Here is a 23,751-nt window from a genome sequence, read left to right on the forward strand (position 1 = left end):
CCGGGCCGGCGCCGGTCAGACCTCCTCGCTTCACAGTTGGGGAGCTCCTCTCCCCGGCTGCCGCGCTTTGACAAGCGTGGGCACCAACATGCACACACACACACACACACGCACACACGAAGACACGTGGCATTGAAACATGCCTGGACGCGCATGGCAGGAGGCGTTGCGGCAGCGCTGAACGGGCCAAAATGTCCGCCACTTTGAACGAAGCCCCGGCGTCCGTTGCATCCGCGCCGGCTATACCGCGCGTCGTAGGCGAAACGTAACACTGCGTGCTTTCCCTCCCCTGTGCACGGCGGGGGATTGGTAAGGTGTTAAACTGAAAAGAGCGCGACCGGGTTAAGGACGGAAGTAAAGACTGACAACAAGCCGCATCAGGCTTGTGACATTGCCATCGCCACTGCGCGCGATCCTACATATACGTGAAATGGGTCCTCGGAACACAACCGTTCGGTTAAACACTGCAGTGTCTTCGCGCTCGTGAAGGGGCTGTTAGATATCAAAGCGAGCTTCAGTTCTTTCGTGCCATGCCGGGCACCTCACAATACGCAAAGTCTGATTTTAAGATATTACAGATACTGCAATCATCTATGGATTCGAACAGCTGACTACTTCACCAAGACACACTATCCCCCCCGCCCTCCGTCAAACACTTCTATGGCCACAGGTAGTCGCGATGACGCGAGTGTCCCCGCTCGTTGAGGGAGAGCTTTTTTTATGTTTCTCTGTCCGGGCGTGACACCATGCTTGTTAGTTTTTTGAGTAAGCGAGTTTTTACTGCAATCAATGCGGCTGATAAACCTACAAGCCTTACTTCGTGTAGTTTTTTTTTCGTAATTCCATATCCCTATTAATGCCTCACCCTTAAGGCGAAACGGCGACTCTTATATCATAAGTCGCCTTCCATTTTTGCCAGAGAGTGTCAAGGTTTATGCATTGCCCAAATATTTCTGACGAATCCTCAAAGCTTGCATAATTCTTCTGCTAACCCATGTGATTTGCAGAAATTCAAAAAGTAGGGAAGTGGATAAAGCTGGCGAAAAGGTGATGTAATGCAGCACGAGTACATGCAACTGTGTCGGGAAAAAAGCATTCATGTTCGTCTCCGCCCACTTTATAGTCTGTTCTGCGTTTTTCTCTTGTGCATACGGTATCCTTGTGGACTACAATCTATAAATTCATTTTTCTTTCTCTCCTTTTGCATTCCATCATGCGCGCACGTTGCGCGCATGATGTTAAGGCATTAGTGTATGAAGTCGCGCAAGAAGATGCATATTTCTTTTTAAATCCAATATCACTGAAGTCCGGATATAGAAGGAAACCTAGGTTCAGTGACAAGATGTCGCTCTACTAAAGTTTTTCATAGCGGGACTTTGTGATCGCCGCAGCGAGCATTAATCTTGTGGTCTGTTTTAAATGTCGAGCGTAATACGCTTCTACTCCTGCAATACCCGTGACAGTTTGGGTAAGTGAAAAACTGCACGCGTCAGGAAACCTGGCCATATTGCTAGTTTATGTGTTTCTTTTGTCATCCAGAAAATAAAGCCCCTATGGAACTGCGATGATGTGGACCGTGTATTCGAGGAAGAACACGTAAGTTGCACCTGTCTTATTTCCAGTAGTTAGCTCGGCTCCATGCACCTGCGCCAGATTAGTCTAATGTTGTCCCACTAGACGGAAAACAGCCGATAGCATCAACAGAACAATGGTCCGTTGTCGCGATATTGCCAACACGCTCTCATATTACCTGGTGTCGATGGTATTTTATAGGGAGAGCTAATAGTGAACAAGAAACGAAAACACAAGCCTAGCTTTTAAAGGCCTTCCTAATAAAGACATGCCGGAACCACGCTTTGTGTGGTGTTCACGTTGTTTGATATTTTTGAACACAAAGGAAAAGTAATATAACTTACCTTGTACATGTCAGTTATGTGTATATGAAAACATCGGACACTATGAATTAGCAAAATAGCAACTGCTTTTCTAGTGTGGCTAGTCCTCCACATATTTCGTATTCCCTAGGATTTCTTATTCTAGAAATACAAGTTTTAGCTCCATCAGAAAAATCTCATATGATACATGACATACATGCAGTAATGTCGCATGATCATATGAGAGCAAAAAAAAGAACATGCGTTCTAATTTACTGATGGGAGATTAATGGATATGAGTAATATGCGACATATGAGATTTATTGATAGGGATATATTTTCTGACAAAGCTTTTTGTAAAGAAATTCCGCCCCGTTCCTTTTTCTTTGACGCAGTGAGTAACATATTGCAGATATCCAGAAACGCCGAACAATGAAAAATTGTTTGATCTCGATACCTTGGTCTATAAATGAAACCTAGACATCTCCATTGTCGAACTTTCAGGCACGCTTCAGATAGCCACATTACGCTGATGCGTGATTGCCACGACAGCGGAAAAGCATCTTGTGCTGTGCCAGCTCATTTCTGCACCGGGATGACCATCTGCCATAAGTGCCGTATAAAGAGGAAACCGAACGATTGCGTAAAATCGTTATTGGCGTTTCAGTCAGAGGCGCCCAGACGTTATTCGCTAGGCGGCACGGCTGCAGCCCGTTTGATGATATCGCTGACACGGTTGACACTAGGATGCTAGTGCACTGCTCCTATGTCTACTTCTGATACCTGCTTCCTCGTTCCGAATAATTATTAGTGAAATTCCGGGATTTTATGAGCCAAAATCACGATATCATAATGAGACACGCCATAGTGGAAGGTTCTGGAATAAGTGCCCCAAATGCACGGTCACGAGCGTTCTTGCATTTCGGTCCCCATCGGAGTGCGGCTATCACGGTGGGATTCAAACCCGCGCCCTTTGTGTAGCAGTCCTTCCCTGTGTAGACTCGACGTTTTCTGATTTCGCTGACATGGTGCGTCTAATTTGGTGCCTAGTTTCACTGACATCACGCCGCCTAGCCTAGCGAATAAAAATAACTCTGTATTATCAGGACAGGTGTTTATTTTAATAAAAAGAATCTTAGTAGTCCAAATGATTCTTTCTTTCGTCAGCGCAAGCTCGCTTGCCCAGATGTCACTTTTTTCACAGTGGCTAGCGTAGTGTGAGAATATTGCTGATCGAAGTACTGCAATGAGTTCGCACCCATCTTCACGGCTCGTTCATAAACTCGTTGCGTATCAATGATCGTTCACTTGGCACTAAACGGTCACGTTCTCTCGGATGCAATAAATTCACGTCTAGGATAACCAAAAGTCCCATGTGACCTGATCTTCCTCGTGGTGTCGAGAGGGAAAGGAGCTTTCAAAGTGCTCGCCCCCTTGCGTGCTTCTTTAATTGGTGTCCCACTCGCTACAGAATGTTCCCTTAGTGTCCTGAACCGCGCGCCTACCTTCCCGCCTTCTAGGCGCATAGTGTAAAGCAAGCATCCATTGTGTTTCGAGGCGCCCGGCTTTTTCATAGCGATGGAATCCAGGGAGTTCCTCATTCATCATACTTTAATTATTTCGGAAGTGCTTACTATGGCAGTTCATTTCCTTTTGAGGCTGCGTTTTCAACGCATTTTGGCAACCGTAGACCTTGTGCAAGTGGCCCCTAGCAAGAGCTGCGGTGCATTTATATCGCATCATGAGTCAGTAAAGAGTAGCCGAACTTTCGACAGCGTCATGTCTTACATTGGTATGTTCAAATACTTGGAAGCCAAAAGCAATTTACAATTTCACTTTCCTGACGGATGCTGGCTCAGTACATGTCTGCTCAAATATAACTTCAGCTTTACAGCGCCGATCCGCGAGTTGGAACTCCTCTCAGCAAAATTCTAGAAGTGGCAACGTTTGCACCTTACTATATGTATAGTTTAATTATGTCTGGCTTCAAGGTGGGTGTAACACTTTCATCGACTCACCACACTTTCACCCAGTGCATTCACCTGCTATTACTGGTTCCCGCAGTAGCCGGACATAAGGTTTGTGGCGCCGCCTATGCAGCGCTCTGAAAACCAATATACATCAATGCCCTGCATACCAGGCATTAGGCTATTCAACCCGCCATATTGCCACGCATATCAGCCAACATCTAAGAAAGCGGAAATGAGAGTAAACGAAGGGTCTACGTATTATTGCCGGCTTCTTTTTCCTAACACCGAAGTAATTTAGTAATTGAAATGGGCAATTTTTTAATGTACTCGTTGTCTCAATTTTGAGGCGCGTTTTGTGTGCCCATTGTAGGCATATCTCTTCATCCGGAACGGTTAGCCTGCCCTCTCGCTCAGCCTCGCTCGATTTTTGGTCTTGGACATCTGAGGGGTGAACAAGAGAATATTTCATCACATATGGTACACAGTTTACAGTAGTGTAGCACCTGAATTGGTTCGCATGTGCTGGCCTTCGCGTGCAACATCTTTGAGTGGCGATTAACCAGGACACCGTATCTGCAGTACTAAGCGTGCATTCTAAAGAACGTTTGTTTTCATTTGACGCCCACCACGTTCGCTATTCATTGGTGTTTCTAATAAACTGCGAGGTAGAACCTACTATTATCAGCGTCTAAGGTTTACTGCAAGCACTGGCGTATATATGTCAAAAAATCGACTTTGTAAATTTTGCGGACAGTTGACTGAAATATGCAGCCACTGTTCCTCGAGAGACAAAGCGAGAGTAATGAATACACAAGCTAATGCATTACTCCGTAACTGTGAAATTATGTAATTGACGGCTCTCGTTTGATGTATTACGCTACGTACCTTAAATATCGGCTGCGCGAACACATGGCTACATGGAAAATGAAGTTGTGAACGCAGCATTTTTTTCTCATTTTCGGAATTTCTGATCAATGTGTCAAGCGATATGTCCTAGAGGATTTTTACGTTTATTTTACAGTAAGATATTTTTCTTTGAATTTGCCACTATTGTGGTGTTCCGGCAGGAGTAGCACGAAATTGTTAGCGTATTAGGCACTGAGAGCACTTGTAGTGCTGAAGAACAAGCCTAGAGCGGAAATAATGTGACGGTTCTATTCCAATTATGTTCTTTTGCGCGCTGCAACAGTTGTACGAACGAAGCTCGGCCCACGTTAGGAGCAGGATGAGCCCGTCCTGAATGTTGGATGACATTAAAGGAATATCATTGATGGGAAGGACTACTTACCTCATAGGCGGCTTGGCCTTTTAGTGGCAACTTCAGATGGAAAAGAAAAAAGCGATCGCTGTAGTTTCTTTGTCGTGGACTGGATACATTTGGCACAGCTGACCGTTCCTAGAAAAGCAATGTGGCACACGGCAAAATGCCTTTTTTTTTCTTTCTCTTTGCGGGGAGCAGCTTCACTGAAGTTGGAGTAGTACTTTAATGACCTGCACCTTTTCCACATTTACTTCTGACGTGCATCTTTAACTGCTATGAATAAGTAGTGGGCTATCCTCACTGCTAAGAATCTGCATCGCTGGGCTAAGGAGCTCAGTCGTCACACCAAACGACTGGATCCTTACAAGTGTGACGCTTGCCCACCGTACAGCGATATATGAGAGGTTAGTTACCTATTTGCCTTTTGAGAAGAGAAACAAATAACCTAATCTAAGCACCATGCCGGAAACATCATAGGGGCTGTAGTTTACATAGATTTCTTTTTCATTATTAAACGTTTCTCCCTCGCCTTCTCTCTCTCTAATTGCGGAACTCACCTTTCATGTTTGTAAACCTTCTTTTAAATTTTTTTTTCAACATGCGCAGGCTTATGAACTAGGCCGTGCAGGTGTAAGTATAGTTTCATTATTCCAGGCATGTTGGAGACTCCGCATATCAATGTCGAGTCTAAAAACAACGAGCTTTGTTGCTTCATTCACTATGATTATGTCACCTGCCTTTGCTGTCACTGTAAACACAAAGCTGCCGCAATAACAGAATTGAACTCTGCGTTGCGCTTACACAAAGAAGTCAACACGCAATAAGTCTTAGAAAATAGGCGTTCGCTCCGAAACTGTAATCATTAGTTAACTGCGCTGAAAACCGTTTTTCTCAACATGCGTCAAAAGTCTGTCTGATGAATTGAAAAGCAGCTAATGAGGTCTGGCTAAATGGTTCACATATTTCGAAGCTGGAATTCACAAAGCACCCATGCAAGAGGACAAGACAAACGTGTGCGTCGCTTCATTTACTAAATGTCTTGCGGAGAATAGAAGTAAGGATTTTCCAATAGAAACAATGAGAGGCGGAGATACGTATTTTAGTTTAGCCCTCATCGGGGTCGGCAGTTGGTATTTAAGTTGGCGTGACAATATTAAGGATAGCTTTGTGGGTCAAGTGGGTGTCATGGCGGAGCGCGTGCGATCTGATAGGCCGACTGCTCAAAACGCCACGATGAATGGTGGCTGGTGACCAGAAGGCAGCGAGAAGTTTCTCCGAAAGCGGGATGCTCACAGCAGGGCATTAGGCTAAACTCGGCAGCTATGTTTGGCTACTTGGAATGAGCTGGTGGTAGAAGTATATTATGATATACCTAAGACAGCCAAAATGTATAACTTTAAGGTATTTCATATCTCTAGCGATGCTGCTTCGAAGTGTATAGCTACACATGACGAAACACGATTTTTCAATCTGGGCACTCCAGAGATTGCGCGAAGGAATATTTTAATGCGGGGCCCACACGATTGAAGCGTATTCACATATGGGATCATTATTGGTTACAGGCAGGGTTGTTGCATCCTGTAGAGCACACATGCGAAAATGTCACTGCTCAATAGGTCGCGTGTATTGACCAAGCGATGGCTGCATCATTCAAATAATACGTGTTTTACAGCGTTCAAGATTTTCCGAATGACAAATATAATTGCATTTAGAGACCTCCGAAGTCGTGAGCTATTCGTCGCACAAAAAAAATAAAATAAAAAAGAACATATAAAAAGAAGCATTTGTTAAGGTCACGTTTTAGAGAAAGGTGATAAGAGTAATGATTTTAGGATGTACGAAACCACTGCATCTGCACGAAACCTGAAAAGCAGTTATTTCTTATATACGTGACATAGATATTTTTTTTTTCTCGTTTGAAGTTTCTATTGCGACTTTACTTCCTCTTTATTCCTGTTTCATTTCGTTTTTTTTCGCTGTTTTCTTTGACTTTCGATACACATTTTTGTTCGTTGTTGGATTTTAAAAAATATTGATTACAATTGTTGCTTCCTTGCTTCTAGTGTACGTTGTTAAGTTCTGGGGTTCAATATCATCTTACAAAGGGAATTGTTGTTTCACGTTGTTGAGATGTTAGTGTATTTCGATCTTTGTGTAAGTGATCCGTACTGCCACTCTTAGAATGTCTCACGAGGGCTTGGTAATGTACCTATAAACACACAAACAAACAAGTAAATAAATAAATAAATAAATATTTCATGCTTTTAATTTATGAGCGTAATGAGCCGCCTCATGAAAAGCTTCAAGTTCCCCGCGCTCAATGGTGTCTCGATGCGAGCGCCCCTACCTCCCACATAAACCTTCAGCGGGACACCTCTCGAACCGCACGCCACACAGTATGCTTGCTTTCAAGTCAAAGTCACCAGGAAAAATATCGGCGCCGTTTTACCGCTGCATGGTGCCTAAGCATGCTGAAACTTGCCGAATGGCTGGGCGTGACCATTAACCACACACACACACACAAACGCACGCACGCACGCAGGCACACACAAAGACACCCACGCAGGCAGGCAGGCAGGCACACACACACACACACACACACACACACACACACACACACACACACACACACACACACACACACACTCACACACACACACACACACACACACACACACACACACGCGCGCACACACACACGCACGCACACACACGCACACCCACACACACGCACACACACACACGCACACACACGCACACACACGCACGCACACACACGCACGCACACACACACACACACACACACACACACACACACACACAAAATACGTTGCGCACATTCACATTGTGTCGAATTTCGAAATTCTGACCCTCTACGAAGCTGGGCGGTGTTACCGGGCGGACACGGAACTTTATAAAGAAAACCGCGCCAGATGCGTTGGTACATGCATGCATCGCTTCTTTGATTAATTAAGGCGGAGCCGTGCTACTTGTTAGTGCCAATACAATGACGTCCCAGCTGACGTTGGCCAAGCTTCTAAAATAAAGAAAAGCTTGCGCAGTATATGGCACTATGAGTCAGTCCTGCGGTGCTCGCTATTGAGTACTCACTCATTCATTGATTCATTCATTCATTCATTCATTCATTCATTCATTCATTCATTCATTCATTCATTCATTCATTCATTCATTCACTGCAATTCTTGTGTACTAATGATTTGCACAATTAGAGAAAGATTATTTGCCGTCGGTTCCTGAGCCAGGCAATTATCAGAGTTAGCTCCTTCAAATCACTTTGGGGTCTTGGTGTCGCCACGCGCGGGCACATAATTACTCGACGCTTTGCGTATTTCGCGCCGTACGAGTGAAGTGTGTTCACGCATGCGCACGTGTGAAGGAAAACGTGCACCGTACATACCGCGCCGAAAACTATTGAATGGTATGTTTCGGCGCGCCGCAACAGCTTTGACATGAGAAGGTAAAAAATTAAATTATGGCGTTTTATGAGCCGAAATCACTTTTTGATTATGAGGCACGCCGTAGTGAATCACTCTGGAATTTCGACCAGCTGGGGTTCTTTAACGTGCACCTAAATCTAAGTACACGGGTGTTTTCGCATTTCGCCCCCATCGAAATGCGGCCGCCGTGGCCGGGATTCAATCCCGCGACCTCGTCCTCAGCAGCTCAACACCATAGCCACTGAGCAACATTTGACATGAGAAGTGAAGCCTTTAACTCAGAAAACCTTAATAACCTTCTGTGATAAACTAGTTTCTTATTGCACAATAATGATCCTTGTGGCGGAGAAGACATGACCGAATCATGTCGTTTGGTCTCACACGCATATACTATATCAGTGTTTTTAACAGCTTGGCTGACGTTAGCTATAGAGCGCCCTGTATGCCGTTGAATGCGAAGGTATTGCTGTAGTCAGCCTAAATGTGCAACCAAACACTACACTATAACTCATTTAGCAGATTTCTCACGACCCCGTCCATCAAATACAACATCATCGTCAAGAGTAACTTCAACATCGATAGGGATTACGTCGTACAGTGGTGGCAAAGTACCCTGAGCTGTCATGTCAGTAAAAGCCACATAGAGACTTGAAGATAACGTTGTTGGTAAGATTATCCACAGTGGCAGGGGGAGAAACCAAATAGCTACCTGCTTTACGAATCGCAAAACAAAGCTACAAGCGATTCACAAAGAGGACATAAAGTCAGGAATAAGTAGGAGAGCTGGAAAATTAAACACTTGTACTTATGAATGCGCACAAAAGCGTACTTCAACACAAAAGGCCCCCATAAAGGTTTTCCAAGGCATGCTAACGTCAGCGAAACCTTTCATCCAAGACTGACAAGATATATCTGTTGTTGGTCACAAGAAGCAGTGCATCATACTGTTTAGCGCAAGTGCTCCAGAATCTGGGCCTTGTTAAGAGTAATATTTCGGTTAGTATATAACGGGAGCTTCGTACATGATTTCTGAAAATCTGTTAACCTCGTTCGCTTTTTGATTGAAATTGCTTACAGCACTGTTTGAATGAGCTCCGAAGTGCGCGATTGATGCAGAGAGTTCTACACATTAGGAGTTTGAAAGTAATCGTGTCGTTTTTTATCAATAGAGATGCTTGGGAAAACTCGAAAACCAATTCATTGAAGATTGTCAAAAGGTAAGTGCATATTTTACTGAATAGCCTATTCTTCCCGCGTGCAATTTTTTTTATTTGTGAGGCGTTATTCCTGGGTCCATGTCGTGCAACGGGTTCACTATGGTGCATAATATTTCCTTCTTACCTTTTTAAACGTGCTCCTCCCCCATCCCCAAGTGTAGGGCAGCAAAGCGGTGTTCGTTACGGTTGACTTCATTTCCTTTCCTTTCTTTAATATCTGTCTTTTTTATACTCTGTTGCAAACTATAGGCAAACATCATGTACAATGCTACCATGTGGTATCTGTGGCGTCCGAAGAGCTGTGTCAACTGCCTCGCCTGATGCATATGTCATGCTGACCCATAGAGCCATGCACGCGGCGAAACCGTTGACCAGACTACCATGCCTCTCTATAACCTGTGAAGCTCATATATGTGAAGCACTGTAATACTACGCTCAGACTACGGTAGCAATATTCGCAAGGAACGTATTTGCCCTCTGGTTGACCGTAGCATAGCTTTAGTAGCACAAATATGGTAGACGCTGCTAGTTCGTAACATTTTGCAAAATGCGTGCCTTTCATACAATGAGACCGGCTAGTCAAAATACCAGTCGGCCTGTCGAAATCTGCACATTTAGGGAGGCCCCACAAGCAAGCCGAAATGCGAGCGCAATGCAACTCGTAGCATAATGGTAAGAAGCAACACGAGCACAAGCAATAACATTACACGAAAAGCTGGGGTGCACAGGAGTTCACACCATCCACGCAGCTTCTGTCGGCGAGCCGTCGTTATACGCGACGACGCCAGAAGTCCTCTGAGCGGAAAAGGCGAGCCGAAACTACGACGCTCGTCGGCCACGTGGTAAATGTCATAACTGCCTTCGATTCGCCACAATTGCGTTCGCTCCTGTTGCCACTGTTGTCGTCATTACGCGGCAGACGACTGCGGTCCGAGGAAGAAGATACTGTGGGACTTTTTACGATAGAGCTTGGGTTTCTTGTAAAACCAACGTGTTGCTTTTGCGTGCGTACTCATGGCGTAGCTTAAGGCGAACGTTTCTTTCCGCAACGTACTCGAGATCTACAGGGGCATTCAAGTGCACTCCCTGTGCCACTCCGGATGGTGATGCCCTCGTGACCAAACAAATACGTCTATCTAGATAATTTAGTCACAAGGAATCAAAGCCAACTGAAACGTGCAGAACATTAAAACATCGTCAATCCTATTTGGCAGGCAGCCCCAAGCCTTGACAAGCAGCTTAGCGATTTCCCGGAAAAGCAAAGCCTTTACCAAAAACGTCTTGCTCGTGTTTCGAGCAAGGTATACCAATTTGGAAGTTAAAAGACGAACTTGAAAAAGGCTGAAGAGTGCACGGCTCTGGACGTAATTAGGATAAGAACAGTGTCTATAAGTTCCTCATGACCCCTTGTCAAAGGTTTTGTCCATCTACAAGTTGGAAACCGCTGTCCATGTAACGCTCTGTAACCAGGAGAGCAGCAAATGAACTGAGGGGAAACCTTCAGGCGACGCAAGCTACCCTCCACATAGCAGGTGCTCTCTCTGATTGCCTTGACCAGCACCTGTTAGCTGCAATCCTCTGCGGCCTGCTCCCATATCGGAGCAGAGGGCAGAGCTCTTTCTTTAAGACTCCCGCTCCTGTAATGACGGCCTTCTTTCTAATATGGATTGCAGCCGTCCCCTATGATTCATTGATGTTTTACTTCAGTGATTGTGACCTGCCGTCTTATTCTTTCTTACGTCCTTAGTTTCTTTCCTTCTAGGCTCAATTTTGGGGTTCCTGTTACATCTTTCCTAAACATTGCCAGTTGTAGCCTTTTCAGCGACCGTTGCAAGCCTGCTTCACACTGCCTTCATTGTGCTTCATGCCTTATTTCCTTCTCTATTCGTTGTGCATTGTTTTGCTACAGAATCGATGCTTTCGCAGCGTAGACGACAAAGGCGAGGGCGACAGAGAGTTGCTGGAAGCTATGAGATTAGGAATTTGCGACACGGTATAAATCTGGACCACGCCTGAGCACATGCAACTGCAGAACGCGGAAAAAGGTCGGCACGGTAAATGGCGTCTTTTCCATACTCCCCTTTTTACTTCCGCACCGGAGTTTTGGGACAATTACGTCCGCTCTGTCCGCTCAGGAATTCTCTCCAACTGACTAACTGGAGGACACTGGGGAGTCCTGCGTTCCATTTCAGCCCTTCGGACTGATGCAGGTTTATGATTATGACTACCACACCATGAGCGCCACATGTGACGAAAAGAAGAGCTTATTGCGAACCGTACTCGAAATACTCGAGTTCACGGTTAGTGAAATTCAAGGAAATGTGTTCCTGGGAATAGCCGTTAACTGCCGTCTATGCTAAACAGTAACTGATGGCACAGAATAAACATAAAATGAGCAATGATCTACAGAGACGATGCAACACTGACACTAATCCAACCAAGCATGAGCCTGTGGCCAAGCCTGCCGATAAACGGCCAGAAGAAAATGCACTCGTTTTATCAACTCACTGTGTCTTGGTACACGCTTGTATTCTACGCGCAGTGAATATCCCTGCGTTCGCAAAGCTACACTAATGTACATAAGCATGCGTTCCTTCTTTTTAAACATCAGTACAGCTTTCATCGGGCTTATTAGACAAAAAAGCGGGTTATATAGTGATCAGCAGAAAAGAAAGGACGCCGTCTAATAATCCCCACTGATCCTGTCGTGTTCTTGAAGTTTTGTGCAAAAGTGCAGCTGAAACGTCATGGCGGTGGCACTTTACGAACGAAATCGTAAAAGATCGCGATGGAAACTGGCACTGTTCGAATGAACTTGAACAGGTAGCAGTTTATTTACCAGCATACATTCGTTACGTAGGATAAACTCTTGTTCGGGAAGAAGAAGCGGTATGTCAGCCGTAAGACTTGTGCCCAAGAATCGCATGTCTTTGAATAGAGCAAAATGTCTTTGATAGAGCAGGATGTCTTGAGTAGGATGTCTTTGAATAGAGCAGGGTGCATCAAACGGTGTCTTGTAGTGCCTTGAAGGGCAGCTACGGTTCTGCATATTAGCAATAAAGCCGTCTGGTTTACTATGCGTCCAAATATTTGTCAAAGTGTCGCACTTCGGCTGTAAGTAGGCAGGTTGACGTATTGACAGCTTAATTAGACATTCCCATTATGTATTTGCAGGTTTCAGATAGGACGTTTGAGGAACCTGCGGACAACTTGGATTGTGAGTATTTAAAGCCACGTCATTAAGTGACGTGGTCACGTGTGACGAGCACACTGTGCTGCCGAGTTGCTTGGAGCGTGATCCATTTTGCAGAAATAGTGCGACACTCCTCTGCAGAGTGCGCTTGGCGCTCAGTTGCTCACGTACAGATTCCTGTTTTGGGGCTGTTAAATTTAGTACGAAACTTTAGCATAGCGCGATTGGCTAAATGCAACTTGGTCTTATTTCTAAGCCTAAATGAACGTGGTGCTCGCCTATGTATTGAAAACATCAATTTGTCCTATTTAGCAATTCTTGCTTGCAACAGCCACAGTGTTGGCGAATAATACTGTGTTTCGAATGTTCGTCTTTTACACCGTGAGCCATGATGCGCCAATTCCAACAGCCGTTTCGGTTGGCGATGGTGTTCGCCGCCGCCTCCGCCGCTGGTGTGTGTGGCAGCTATAATCTGGAATGAGAAAAAGCAAGGCCCAATTTATCGCCGGGAGCGCGCCCGGGCCTGCTGCGTGGGAGTCACCTACTCTACCACTTAGCCACGCCAGCGCTTGCTATAGCATACAGCGGAGGAATGCCCTGTAAACTCTTTCTAGTGTGTGAGGAGACACGCGATGTGAGATCCGCGCCGCGTAGCGCCGATACGTGCACGTTTTGCATGGCAGTTGCATATTATTACATCAGGTAGAACGCGATGTGGCAGATTCAGAGGTAGCGGGACACGGCGGTTAAAGAAGGTTTGAGGAAGAAAAAGAAGTTTATGGATATGTATGCAAGAATGCTAGAAAAAAAAACATATTTTTAGCTGATGAAATCAAGCTGGCTAGGTGACTATGTTACCATCGAGTTTCAAAGGGAAGGCCCATAAATCATCATCACCATTAGTATCGTATCGTGACACTTGCGTTGCGATGTTAGATGCACGCCGCGTAGCGTCTATACGTGCGGCATTTCCATTGCTGCTGCGCATAATTACACCAGGTAACACGCCATGTAGCAGTTGTATAGATGCGGTACACGGTAGATAGACAAGTCTGGAGGAATAAAAAGAAATTTATGGAGATGTATAAATATTGATGTAACGAAAAACATATGTGACATGCCAGAATTATTCAAGCATGCTAGGTGACTCTTTTTCACCGTCCCGTTTCATAGGGAATGTCATTATGTCATCATCATCATTAGCACCGTACTGCGGCATTTTACATGCGATGTGACAAGTATCGCCACGTATCGTCGATACGTACAAACTCTGCATTGCAGTTTCGTTATATTCCGCCAGGTGTCCCGACATAGTAGCTGCAGGCTGCATGTAGCTAGGTTAACTCAAGCAGGCTAGGTGACTGTCACCACCCCCTTTCGAAGGGGATGCCAATAAACTATCATTATGATCATCATCATCAACAACAGCAGCAACGTTCGGTGCCACCGGTCAGGCGATGTGACATCTCTGGAGCTCCAGCCTACATGTCCCGTCCTCTAATCCTCTTAGAAAAAGAAGCATTGCGTCTGTGTTTAATGTTTTCCTATATTTGTTGCAAATTCTATTCTTTATCTAGAATCCCGTGTTCCTCCACTTTCGTGCAGGTTCCGGCTTTCGACGGTACAGACGTTCTTAAGGATTTATGAATCGCCGCTGCGTCATCCTCAAACAATCTTTATTTCACAACCCGCATTGTTTTTCGGTGTCATCTGGCCGCGACTACATACTCCGCAAATTATATTCGTGCAAAAATTACTGGACTCTTTGGGCGTGCGCATATGCGATGTACTTCCTATTCCAGACAGAGCTGTTGCAAGGGATATTCAGTTCGATGACATTTTTCCTAATAATGCAAAATTACTTCGACACCGTATTGTAGACGGTATATTACAAGATCTGAAAAACCTTCAAACAAACGTTGTAATTGCTACAGATGCTTTACAATGTGAAGAAAAGTCAGGTGTAGGAATATTTTCCCCGATTCGCGATTCGACATTTTCTCTTCGGCTGCCAGATTTCATACCGATCTTTTTAGCCGAATCCATGACCGTGGTGCTGGCATTACGCAAATTAGGACCATCAATTACGTCAGCCGTGATAGTCACTGATTCGTTATGATTGTGCTCACCCTTACTGCTTCTAGTGATTCTCGCGTGAAGAGGACATTTCATTCATTGGTATCTGGCTACTTGGGAAGCGTGCGTTTGATTTGGGTGCCTGGCCATAAAGGACTAATCAAAAATGAAATTGCAGACTCTCTAGCCAAGGCATCGATAAGTGGCCCGATTCTCCCTTGCTGCCCTTTCACTGCTTATGTTACTGCTGCTAGATTTCGCAGGAGTGTCATTATGCAGACAGTATCAGGCTCCGCAATTACTAACTCTGTGGATTACAGACATCTCCTACACCCTTGGAACAGAGATTTTTGCCGAACACGGAAAATTAAAGTGTCCATCCACCACGAGGCTGCGCTGCCGCATACCTGCATTGAACTTCTACCTCCACAGGTCTGGTCTGGTCCCCTTACCATTATGCTCATTCTCTGGCGAAGCGAAAACAATAGACCATTTCTTGTTGTCTTGCAGGCGTTTTTCTATTATAAGAAAACGACTACTGGAAATCCCGCTTCGCTCTATTGGTCTAACTTTATCAGTGCCTGTGATCCTATCTTTTGGAGCCTCCATTATTCGGTTCAGCCACAGAAATGTTTGCTTGGCAATCCAAAACTACCTCATTGAAACCAATCGATTTCCATGTTAGATTGATCGTTCTCCCTCCCAACCATAGCTTTCTTTTATTTCTTATCTATTATTATTATTACTATTATTATTATTATTATTATTATTATTATCTTATACCGAGTTTTCATCTGATTATTTCCTTTTTTCTCCAAAAACAAAACGTTTACTTTTAAACTCCAACGCTCAAATTGTTAACTCCCGTGTTACCATTATTATATTTATGCACGTAATTGAACCACCCGATTCTTGGCCAATCCCCCACTGTGGGTACGTGGGCCCCACTGTGGGCCACTCAGGACAACAACAACAACGACATGTACGCCACGTAGTCTGGATACCTGTGTTTACACTTCGGTACACGTTATGGCACCTCCTCTGAAGGTACGTACTGACACGTGTACTTATCTTTATCGGGCAACCACGTTTCGCACAGCATGGGACGCGCCTGCATGTATCCGAAGTTTCTGGAAAGTGATCGATGCTTCTATCCGCTGTCTGTTGTCGCCGAGACTTATGTTATCTGATTTCATCACCTGACGCGAATGGTGTAGAACTTTGTGGAAGGCACGCGGGTCCGAACGATTAGTCTGGAACATTTGACGACTGCTCTATAAAAGCCGACCCGCTTGACCCGCAGATCAGATTTTCGACGATCGCCGACTGTGTTCGCCGCTTTCGTTGTGCTATAAGTGTAGCCTGTTTTCTGGGCACAGGTTCGCCCAATAAAAGCTAGTTTTGTATTCCACCGTACTGCTTCTTTCTTCACCGTCACTACCACGTGACATCTGGTGGAGGTGCTTTTGGTCCATGTACCGGACGCCCCCGACAAGCCGTGATTCAAGCCCGGACCGTAAAGAGAGCACCAACGTAGTCACGGACCATCGAGTAGGCCGTCGTCTACAACAGCTGCCCCCGGAACACGGACTTCTACCTGAGAAGACCAAGAAGATCGTGGCCAAGACAACCCCAATGGCTGCCCCAGCGACCCCCGTTGTCCTGCAACAACCTCGGGACCCACCGACCTTCCATGGAGCAGCAACTGAAGACCCGGAATCCTGGCTGGAGACGTACGAGCGAATCGCGACTTTCAACAACTGGGACTCCGACGACAAGTTGCGGCATGTATACTTCGCCCTAGAAGACGCCGCGAGAACGTGGTTCGAGAACAGGGAATCGACATTGACAACATGGGACCTGTTCCGTACCGGCTTCCTGCGCACCTTTACAAGCGTCGTGCGCAAGGAAAGGGCCGAAGCTATGCTGGACGCCCGAGTGCAGCTACCAAATGAGAACGTTGCCATCTTTACGGAAGAAATGAGCCGTCTGTTCCGCCACGCCGACCCGGATATGGCCGAGGAAAAGAAAGTACGCCTACTCATGCGTGGTGTGAAGGAAGAACTTTTCGGCGCAATGGTACGAAGTCCACCGACGACCGTAGCAGAGTTCCTTCGCGAGGCCACCGGCATTGAGAAGACACTCGAAATGCGGAACCGGCAATTCAACCGCCGCACAAGCTCTACCCACTATGCAGGAATTCAATCACTGGCCACGGACGATCTGCGCGAGACCATCAGGGCCATTGTGCGCGAAGAACTGCGCAAGGTCTTGCCTTCGTCGCAGCCTCAAGTGGCCTCTATCGCCGACATCGTGAAAGAAGAGGTGCACCGATCCCTTGGAGTTCCTGAGGTGCAACCAGAACCACCGCAGCCGGAAGCAATGACCTACGCCGCCGTCGTCGCCCGCCGTCAAGGCCCCCCTGCGCGACCGCGCCAAGGTCCTGCAACACCGCAATTCCGTCGTCCGCCGCCGCCGCCGCCAGCGCGCCCACCCGTCGCCCAGCGCACCTATGCGAGGAAGACGGACATTTGGCGAGCCCCCGACCACCGCCCGCTCTGCTATCACTGCGGAGAAGCCGGCCATGTGTACCGCCGATGCCCATACCGCGACATGGGACTGAGAGGGTTCGCCGTCAACGCGCCGCGTCCACAGCTTGGGGAGCGCCCACGTGACATTGCCGATTACCTAGCCGGCACTCCGTGGAACTCTCGACGACCGTCCCGTTCGCCGTCACCAGGCCGCTACCTGTCGCCGCAGCGCCGTCCATACACTGGCCCAGCCCGGGGCCGCTCTGCGAGCCCATACCCGGAAAACTAAAAGCAGCAACCGATGGAGGTGCGGTTGCTGTTCGTCGAACTGACGAAGATCCTCCGCCGCCGACGAAGACGACGAAGAGACCATCTCGACGACATAACGACACGCCGCCGTCCCGACGAAGTCTGGAAGCCAAAACTACACCGACGAAAGACGACTTGACGACGCGACGTTCCAACTTCAGTTCAACACGACGCAGCCGTGATCCAACGCCAAGACCTAACTGCAATGCCAGACAAAGAACAACTGACCTCGACGTGCTTCTCGACGGCCACGCAGTCACTGCCTTAGTCGACACAGGGGCTGATTACTCCGTAATGAGTGGACACATCGCCGCCCAGTTGAAGAAAGTTAAGACCGCATGGGAAGGCCCTCAGATTCGCACCGCTGGAGGACACCTCATCACGCCGACTGGGATCTGCACGGCAAGAATAACCATTCATGACCGGACTTGCCCTGCCACCTTCGTTATCCTCCAACAGTGTTCACGAGACGTCATTCTCGGTATGGACTTCCTGGACCAACACGGCGCAATCATCAACCTGAAGTCGAAGTCAGTAACGCTGTCGGAAGATAAAGCAATGCCGCCGGAGAGCCCTCGTAGCCATCACGCCTTGAGTGTGCTAGAAGATCAAGTGAGCATCCCGCCTCGCTGCAGCATTGTTATTTCGGTCAGCACCGAAACACCCGCTGACGTAGAAGGCGTCATCGAAGGCGACCAACGTCTACTGCTACACCGTGAAATTTGCGTCGCAAGAGGGATCGCTCGACTGCATGGAGGGAAAACTGAAGTGTTGCTGACAAACTTCAGCCAGGAGTTAAAGCACATCAACAAGGGCACGACGATCGCGTACATCGTGGAAATTCTGGAAACAAGTAATGCGTTTGTCCTCTCGGATTCCGCCGCATCTACCCCGACGACCAGGGTTCCCGAACCAGACTACGACATTAATCCAAATCTTCCTATGATTAAGTAACAGCAGCTCAGAAGTCTGCTCCGACGATACAAAGGCTGCTTTTCGACGTCATCGAGGATTCGACAAACACCAGTCGCCAAGCATCGCATAATCACCGAGGAATGCGCTCGACCACTCCGTCAGAGCCCTTACCGAGTTTCGGCGCGAGAACGTGAAGCTATAAGAGAACAAGTCGACGAAATGTTGTGCGACGACATCATCCAGCCGTCGAAAAGCCCGTGGGCATCCCCTGTTGTTCTGGTAAAGAAAAAGGACGGAACCCTACGTTTCTGCGTCGATTATCGTCGTCTGAACAAGATCACGAAGAAGGACGTATACCCCCTCCCACGGATAGACGACGCATTGGATCGGCTCTGCAACGCTAAATACTTCTCGTCCATGGACCTCAAGTCTGGCTACTGGCAAATAGAAGTGGACGAAAGAGATCGCGAAAAGACCGCCTTCATCACCCCAGACGGCCTCTACGAGTTCAAGGTTATGCCATTCGGACTGTGCTCGGCGCCTGCAACGTTCCAGCGCGTGATGGACACGGTTTTAGCAGGATTGAAGTGGCAGACCTGTCTCGTATACTTGGATGACGTCGTCGTCTTCGCCGGAAATTTCGACGTTCACCTTAGGCGGCTGGCAACAGTACTAGAGGCCATCAGGTCATCAGGACTTACTCTGAAGCCGGAAAAGTGCCGCTTCGCTTACGAGGAGCTTCTATTTTTAGGCCACGTCATCAGCAAATCTGGAGTCCGCCCCGACCCGCAGAAGACAGCTGCCATAGCAAAGTTCCCACAGCCCATCGACAAGAAGGCAGTGCGTAGATTTCTTGGCATGTGTGCCTACTACAGGCGATTTGTCAAGAACTTTTCACGCATCGCTGAGCCGCTGACGCAGCTAACTAAATGTGACGTCGAGTTCAAGTGGGAAACGCCGCAGGCCGACGCATTTCAAGAACTCAAACGACGCATGCAGTCGCCGCCCGTACTTGCGCACTTCGACGAGCACGCCGATACCGAAATCCACACTGACGCCAGTAGCCTAGGCCTCGGCGCCGTCCTGGTCCAGAGAAAAGATGGACATGAACACGTGATAGCTTACGCTAGCCGGTCGTTGTCAAAAGCGGAAGGCAATTATTCTACAACCGAAAAGGAATGCCTCGCCATCGTTTGGGCTACAGCGAAATTTCGCCCTTACCTATATGGCAGGCCATTCAAAGTCGTCAGCGACCATCACGCCTTGTGTTGGCTAGCGAATTTAAAGGATCCCTCAGGACGGTTGGCACGGTGGAGCCTGAGACTACAAGAATACGACATCACTGTAACATACAAGTCCGGACGAAAACACTCGGACGCCGATTGTCTATCACGCGCCCCCATTGACCCGCCGCCGCAAAATGACGAGGATGACGACGCCTTCCTTGGAATAATAAGCGCGGAAGACTTCGCCGAACAACAACGAGCGGACCCGGAACTTAAAGGCCTCGTCGATTATTTGGAAGGGCACACCGACGTTGTTCCCAGGGCATTTAAGCGCGGATTATCTTCCTTCACGCTTCAAGACAGTCTACTCGTGAAGAAGAACTTCTCACCAGTCCGCGCCAATTACCTTCTTGTTGTCCCGTCAGGACTTCGTCCAGAAGTATTGCACGCCCTACATGACGATCCGACCGCTGGACACCTCGGATTTTCCCGGACACTATCGAGGATACAAGAAAAGTATTATTGGCCGCGCCTGACCGCCGACGTCACCCGTTATGTCAGAACATGCCGAGACTGTCAGCGACGCAAGACACCGCCGACAAGGCCAGCCGGATTACTACAGCCAATCGAGCCTCCTTGCCGACCATTCCAGCAGATCGGGATGGACTTGTTGGGACCCTTTCCGACGTCAATAACCGGAAATAAGTGGATAGTCGTGGCGACGGACTACCTCACCCGCTTCGCTGAAACAAAAGCACTGCCGAAAGGTAGCGCAGCCGAAGTGGCGAAATTCTTTGTCGAAAACATTCTGCTGCGACATGGCGCCCCAGAAGTCCTCATCACCGACCGAGGAACGGCCTTTACAGCGGAGCTCACCCAAGCCATTCTGAAATACAGTCAGACAAGGCACAGGAGGACAACGGCTTACCACCCGCAGACGAATGGTCTTACGGAGCGGCTGAATAAGACCCTCGCCGACATGCTAGCGATGTACGTCGACGTCGAACACAAGACCTGGGATGCCGTCCTGCCGTACGTAACATTCGCTTATAACACGGCGGTACAAGAAACAACACAGATCACGCCGTTCAAGCTGGTCTACGGCAGGAACCCGACGACGACGCTCGACGCCATGCTGCCTCACGTCACGGACGAGGAGAACCTTGACGTCCGTACCTACCTCCAGTGCGCCGAAGAAGCCCGACAGCTCGCCCGCCTGCGAATCAAGAACCAGCAGAGGACCGACAGCCGACACTACAACCTCCGACGACGCTTCGTGGAGTACCAGCCCGGTGACCGTGTTTGGGTTTGGACCCCTATACGCCGACGAGGACTGAGCGAGAAGCTTTTGCGTCGCTATTTCGGACCGTACAAGATCATCCGACGCATTGGCGCACTGGACTATGAGGTCGTGCCAGACGGTATTTCGCTATCACAGCGGTGCCGCTCGCGACCTGAAATAGTCCACGTTGTGCGACTCAAGCCCTACTACCAGCGTTAACGAACTTTGTGGCTTCGCGTAACTGACCTTTGGACTTTATTTCTTTTTTGTTACTTATGTTTAAGAAGTGTCCTTTTGTGTTTCGCTCTCTTATATTTGTAGCATCGGGACGATGCTTTTTTAAGAGGGGGGTATTGACACGTGTACTTATCTTTATCGGGCAACCACGTTTCGCACAGCATGGGACGCGCCTGCATGTATCCGAAGTTTCTGGAAAGTTATCGATGCTTCTATCCGCTGTCTGTTGTCGCCGAGACTTATGTTATCTGATTTCATCACCTGACGCGAATGGTGTAGAACTTTGTGGAAGGCACGCGGGTCCGAACGATTAGTCTGGAACATTCGACGACTGCTCTATAAAAGCCGACCCGCTTGACCCGCAGATCAGATTTTCGACGATCGCCGACTGTGTTCGCCGCTTTCGTTGTGCTATAAGTGTAGCCTGTTTTGTGGGCACAGGTTCGCCCAATAAAAGCTAGTTTTGTATTCCACCGTACTGCTTCTTTCTTCACCGTCACTACCACGTGACAGTACGAACCGCTGCTGAAGAAGTGAATTGCACAGCCACGCGCGCGGCTGCAACCAGGCGACATCGGGCTCAGCAGACCGCTGTGCAAAGAGCAGGACAAGTCGCAGCTCGCCTGGTGGACAGTCCTGGTGGACAGTTCAGATCGCTCTCGTGAAAACGACGCCAATACACTTTGCCGCAAAGAAACTGCAGCTCCTGGTGCTGAAGATGGATCTACTATGGAGCCTCCAGCTTACGCTGGGACTGTGGTTCATGTGCTGCGCAGGCCTGCGACATTTTTAACATGCGCCAAAAAAAGTTTCATCGTCAGTACAACGGGTTTCAAAGGCAAGCGCACAGTACATTCTGGTCAGTCTAAACTGTTGTGTTCTAGATCGGAGTCACTTCTTATTGAGGGTTACATTGCAGGACTGTAGCGTTCTTTCCATCCAAGTAAGGTTTATTATGAGTCTGTAGTGCCTGGTGTGTGTCCCCCTTCTTCGGTCTTGTGTTTCGTAAAGATAGCACTACTTAAGACAGTGCTGAGAGTTTGTCGCAGTAGCAGTTTTTCAGAAACATTGCGATATATAAACTCTATTCATGACTGCATCCATTGATTGACAACCAAAAAATTTAAGTAGCTTTAGTTATTATTGTATAACGATATATCCTTACTTTGCGTTTGCAACGAGCTCCAGTTGCATATACGCCATGTTATTTTCTACCTATTTGTTTGCCATGTTGTCAAGCACTAGCTAGAAAATTATTATCGGAAGCGGTCCGTTTTTAGTTATGCAACTTAGGGCATTTTTGCTCGTGAGTTTTGTTTGCTGCAGCAGCCAATTCCTTCTTTAACGAATTTGGCCTTGAGGATATATTCAATAAACTAATGAATGAAAGTATAAATAAATATATAGATAGGTTAGCAAATAAACAAATAATTATTCATTTTTATTTCATAATGATCTTTCTTTGGCTGCAATGTCTTCTATAGTTAAGCAGGTATAAAACATGTGAAAGTTATAACAAAAGCCCTCTAATAAGGTTCATTATCCACACAGTCATTAAAGTAAGTGTGGAACACGGACAAGTCGGTATAGTTTAAAGGCAACATCCAGGACATTCGTTCAAATCTCGAGCTGCTGAAGCTACTGGCGCCTGCACAAGTGCCATCGACGATTTTGAGGGTACACGGAAAAGAGCTAGCGCCATCTTGCGCTTGTCGTCTGCTGCAAAGCTGAACGTTTCCGTACTTTCCACGCAGGAATATTCGCTTATGTAATGCTAGGGCGTGTTCCCTTTAAACGATCAACCTACCGTTACAATTTAAAAAAGGACGAAACAAAAAAGAGCTCCACGAATGGTACGGCCTGCGACATGGGTGGAGCGAGGGAACCTCTCTCCACGCGATACTCAAGTCCAGCAGTTACAGAAGCTCGAAGCGGCGAATAGTGCGGCATCATGGGCATTGTTTCACATACGTGCGGTGCAGAGAGTGTATTGCAGAAAGAACCTCGTAAAGTAGCAACGGCGGCATTTCTTATATGGCTGACAACTAAATTAAAGCATATTGTTGAAGGTCGATTTGCGAGGAACTGCCATTAAATACCGAGCACATTCGGTAACTACAATAGGTGATGTACAAAACATGTGGACTATGGCGTGTTTGCGGCTTGCGCGATCGCTTCCGGCATTTGGACGGCACAAGAGGG

At 47.3% G+C, this 23,751-nt stretch overlaps 1 protein-coding gene across 1 annotated transcript in view; it reads left to right on the forward strand.

Annotated features, from left to right (window-relative positions):
• The window catches only part of LOC129387235 (uncharacterized), a 43,315-nt gene that overhangs the window by 18,860 nt on the left and 704 nt on the right, over nt 1-23,751 (forward strand). The window contains exons 4-7 of the mRNA XM_055076034.2: nt 1,540-1,596; nt 5,712-5,735; nt 9,733-9,780; nt 12,955-12,997. Of these exons, the coding sequence (XP_054932009.1) occupies nt 1,540-1,596; nt 5,712-5,735; nt 9,733-9,780; nt 12,955-12,997 (172 nt within the window). The remainder of the gene's footprint in view (nt 1-1,539; nt 1,597-5,711; nt 5,736-9,732; nt 9,781-12,954; nt 12,998-23,751) is intronic.

Source organism: Dermacentor andersoni, chromosome 2, assembly GCF_023375885.2.
Source record: "Dermacentor andersoni chromosome 2, qqDerAnde1_hic_scaffold, whole genome shotgun sequence".
Classification (NCBI taxonomy): domain Eukaryota; kingdom Metazoa; phylum Arthropoda; class Arachnida; order Ixodida; family Ixodidae; genus Dermacentor; species Dermacentor andersoni.